Source organism: Corvus kubaryi, unplaced genomic scaffold, assembly GCF_017639235.1.
Source record: "Corvus kubaryi isolate FWS band 111438036 unplaced genomic scaffold, C.kubaryi_AGA036_p1.0 37367, whole genome shotgun sequence".
In the NCBI taxonomy this organism is placed as follows: domain Eukaryota; kingdom Metazoa; phylum Chordata; class Aves; order Passeriformes; family Corvidae; genus Corvus; species Corvus kubaryi.
The window spans coordinates 2,934,939-2,939,008 of NW_024581119.1; the positions used below are offsets into that span (position 1 = coordinate 2,934,939).

At 47.7% G+C, this 4,070-nt stretch overlaps 1 protein-coding gene across 1 annotated transcript in view; it reads left to right on the top strand.

Annotated features, from left to right (window-relative positions):
- CRTAM (cytotoxic and regulatory T cell molecule) overlaps nucleotides 1-3,805 on the top strand; it is an 11,916-nt gene extending 8,111 nt beyond the window's left edge. Inside the window, exons 6-11 of the mRNA XM_042034080.1 lie at nucleotides 1-120; nucleotides 968-1,030; nucleotides 1,433-1,537; nucleotides 1,890-2,036; nucleotides 2,226-2,309; nucleotides 2,458-3,805. The exon at nucleotides 1-120 is cut by the window's left edge and continues 300 nt beyond it. Of these exons, the coding sequence (XP_041890014.1) occupies nucleotides 1-120; nucleotides 968-1,030; nucleotides 1,433-1,537; nucleotides 1,890-2,036; nucleotides 2,226-2,309; nucleotides 2,458-2,609 (671 nt within the window). The 3' untranslated portion in view covers nucleotides 2,610-3,805. The remainder of the gene's footprint in view (nucleotides 121-967; nucleotides 1,031-1,432; nucleotides 1,538-1,889; nucleotides 2,037-2,225; nucleotides 2,310-2,457) is intronic.
- Nucleotides 3,806-4,070: the final 265 nt, after the last annotated feature.

Sequence of the window (4,070 nt, forward strand, 5' to 3'; positions counted from 1 at the left end):
GCCCTTCTGCATCCCCAAAAGTTCCAGCAGTTCCCAGCCCTTCTGCAGCCCCAGAGGATCCAGCAGTTCCCAGCTCAGCACCACCAGCCCAGCAAACCCTCACAGATATCACATCGAATGGTGAGTTTGGTCTCAGCTACCCGAATTTATCAAACCCAAAATGACAAACACAGATAAGCTGCCAGGCACGGAGTTACATCCCTCGCCCCAGAAAAGTGTGGGACACAGAGCACAGCACTTCCCGCTTGTTCCTTCAGCTTCCCAGCCGTGCAAGAAGCCAAAATCTCCCTCCTTGGAGGAAGAAGGACAGGATGAGGATCAGGATCAGCAGCAGGGTGGGAGCCCGGCTGGGATGCTCTGGGTAGGCTGCACTAGATGGCACTGTGCAACAATTCTTCATCCCTGCTTGCACCAGGCTGTACTTCCTGAACTCGGGAGTTTTTTTCCAGCACAATTAAAAGCTCCACAGTCCAAATAAATTGGCCAAAACCCCACCAAGAGTTTTGCACCTGCTTAGCACGACAGGCCCTGCAGTGACAAATGAACTGCTGCTTTAGAAATGCACAAACTCTTTGTTTATATTGGTTTGAAAGTGATATTTCAGTGGTTACAAACAGCACAGAATGAATCCATCCTGATAAACCCTCGGCTGATAAATCCTGACACGTGTGTTGATGAACATGCATGGAAAGGGAGCCTGAATCTTTCCAGAGAGGATGGAACCAGAGGGGTTTTAAGGTCCCTTCCAACCCAAACCAGCCTGGAATTCTGTGGCTTTTACCAGGTGTGAAAAGGAAAGGAAAATCTCTTATTAATGCAAAGGTTTGGTACACACAGCACACCCCAGCATCTCAGCTTTGCAAATCACAAGCTAATTATACTCTATATATGTTTTGTATATAATTACACAGAAGGATGTATTGTCTGTGTCCATAAGAAATCTGAGCTCACCTCTTTGTCTGCACAGGCCCTGAAGAAACGACAACAGCAGAAGAATTGGGAGGTTCATCGAGTTCTGGGGGTTTCAGTGGTAAGAATTTACCTCATCAGACACAGGGGGTGGTGGCAAGGGACAGGGCTTGTTAGTAAAGGAGTAGTCAAGGACATGAATACCAAAATATTTGCTTTAAGCAGAAGGATTTCTGCTCGTGGCTGGTTTTTCAGGCAAGAGGAGCAAACCGATGCCCAGAGAAAGCCCCAAATGACCAAGCTCAGCTTGGTTTTAATTGTTTCTCTAACAATGTGTTCGAGACTGAGGATTTGCTGTTCATAAAGCTTGGGTGAGCTTCAGAATAGAGTTAAACACAGAGTCAGGGAAGTGAGCACAGACCTGGAGTCAGGGGCAGCACCTGGCGGCCTGAAGCTGCTGGGGAAATGAGCACTTCTTGAACATCCCTCCAGAGAAATATTGTTCTCCATTCCCTTCCTCCAGGGACTGAAACAGCAGCCAGTGGAAATGCCACAGAAGAGGAACCTCCCAGGACAGAGGTGCCAGCACCATGTGAAAACGTGACTGCGATTTCCACCCTCACCCTCGGTACAAACACTTTCATGAGCTTCCAAACCTGCCATGAGCTTCCTGGGTCTCTCTGGCCACAAACCCCCTCCAAATCTTGTGACAGGTTAATCCTCTGAACCTGGGGGAGACCACAGAGACACAACCATTTGTATCATCTAAAAAATAAAAGCTAAATTTTACTGTTTCCTGTGCCAGAGCACAAGGCTGCTGAGTTCAATCAGTTTTTCTTGTTCATGCCATAAAAAACTTGACCTCACATCCTAAAATGAAGTCCAAAAAGGTGAATTCTGCTGGCTCACCATGTTCATCCAGGTGATATCATTCTTGTCTTAATCACCAGGACGTTTAACAACACAAACCTCTGTTACAGAGCAAAATCCCAAATCCAAAGGCATCCTAAAGAAGGAGAAGAATCTCCTGCTGCCAGTCCTGGTGGCTGCCCTGATTTTCGTGCTGCTCATCATTGTCCTGCTTTTCATGGTGAAGCTGAAGAAAGCCCACGGAGTGTGGAAGAGAGGTGAGGGATGGCCCTGTCCAAGCCTGACCTTGGAATTGTTGTCCCAAGCCCATCTCTGAGGTGGTCAGGCTGGTGGAACCCCCACTTTATAACCATTCTCTCAGGATTTTTATGCTCAAAGCAGAGGGTGAGAAAGAATCATGGGGGAAAAAAATCTCGTTCTCATAATTAAATTTGGTTTTTCTACAGAAAATGATGTTTCAGAGCAGACACTTGAGAGTTATAAATCCAGATCTAACGAAGACAGTCCGGGCCATGAGAAGAACGGGCAAGGTAAAAAGCTTTAATCAACATAAATTAATCCTTGTTTTAATTAAGTGCTGCTGACCATGGCCAGAGCAGGTGGCAACCATAAATAATAAATAATAAATTATAACAATAAATAATAAATAATAAATAATAAATAATTGCTTTGTTTTAGCTGTCAATCCCAAATCCAACACGCAATATGTAACAGAAGGATATGTGGAAACCCCAGAGAAGAATCTGGAGACCCCAGAGAAGAATCCAGGCGACAAAAACATGGCAATAAATGAGAAAATGTTCAGGTGTGGAAGAGAGACAGATATCTAACAATGGAAAACGTGCAGGAAACTGCAGTTTCCTGATATTTGTGTTCAAGTTTTCAGGGATCTTGATTTCAAGGAGCAGAAGGACAAAGAGCTGCCCTCCAGCCCAAAGCCACCTGGGGCTGGTTTGGTTACCCAGCAGGACAGGCAGATGGGACTGGTGCTCCTGGAAACCTGGACTGGTTCACCTGTAACCCTCAGGGGATTTTACAACCACTGCCAGAAACAGCTCACCAACCCCACGGCAATCAGGGTCCTGTGAAGACATCCAGGCCCAAATGAAGATATTTATGTGTTGCTTTGGTCGCCTCCTCTGTGATCACGGGACTGAGCAGGGAATCCTACAAACCAACTGTGGCTTTTATTTCCTTCCTGTGACCCCAAACCTGGACTTCCAGCTGGATTTAACCCAGCTGGGAAGCTGCCTGATGTCCAAAGGGTTAAAAAAACCAGAAGTCCAACCCAAATTAGTGAATGATTTTATGATTCTGTGAAGTCTTCAGATGTGCAGAGGATGTTCCACGTGGGACTGCCCAAATCCTGGAATGAGGTCAGCAGCAGAGCTGCGAGTTCCCCAGGACCTGACAGCCACAGAGCTCTGCCACACCATCCCAGGGAACCTTTCCTGTTCCAGAAGGGTAAAAGCAGATCCCTAAAATAAAGGAAATGTGGAGCACAATGACTTTTATCATTTGCAGACTCACAGAACAGCTGGGGTGGGAAGGGAGCTCTGGAGATCACCCAGTCCAACCCCCGTGCCCAGGCAGGCTCACCTGGAGCAGGTGACACAGGGACACATCCAGATGTGTCCAGATGGCTCCAGACAGGGAGAATCCAAAGCCTCCCTGAGCAGCTGCTCCAGGGCTCTGCCACCCTCATGGAAAAAAGTTCTTCCTCGTGTTGAGGTGTAACTTGTGTTTTATTTTATGGCCGTTGCGCCTCATCCTGTCACTGGCACCACTAAAGAGTCTGGGACCATTCTCTGGCACCCCTTGGATATATTTGTATGGGTTGATGAGACCCTCTTTCAGTCTTGTCTTCCCCAGACAGTCTCTCCTCATAAGACAGATGCTCCAGACCCCTCATCATCCCTTTGGCTTCCACTGGATCCCCTCCAGCACCTCCCTGCACCGAGAAGCCCAGAACTGGACACTGTAAATCTCATGAATCTCATTAAATAAATCACATTCGAGCCTATTATTTCTCACTGGAAGTACGAAAAACTGGTGAAAAATGGGGTTTGAATATCGAATGAGATAAAATCCCCTGCGTTTTCCGTTTTTCAATGGAAATAATTCCATATCTCAATGGAAACAATTCCATTTTTCAGGGGAAAGTGGCTGCTCCCGGGCGCTACCACAGTCCCCGCGGGGGGGCGGGACCGTTCTCCCCCCGCCGGCCCCGCGCTTGGTAGGTGCGGCCGGCGTCCTTCGCGGTTGCCGTGGCAACGGGGGGGGGGGGGGGG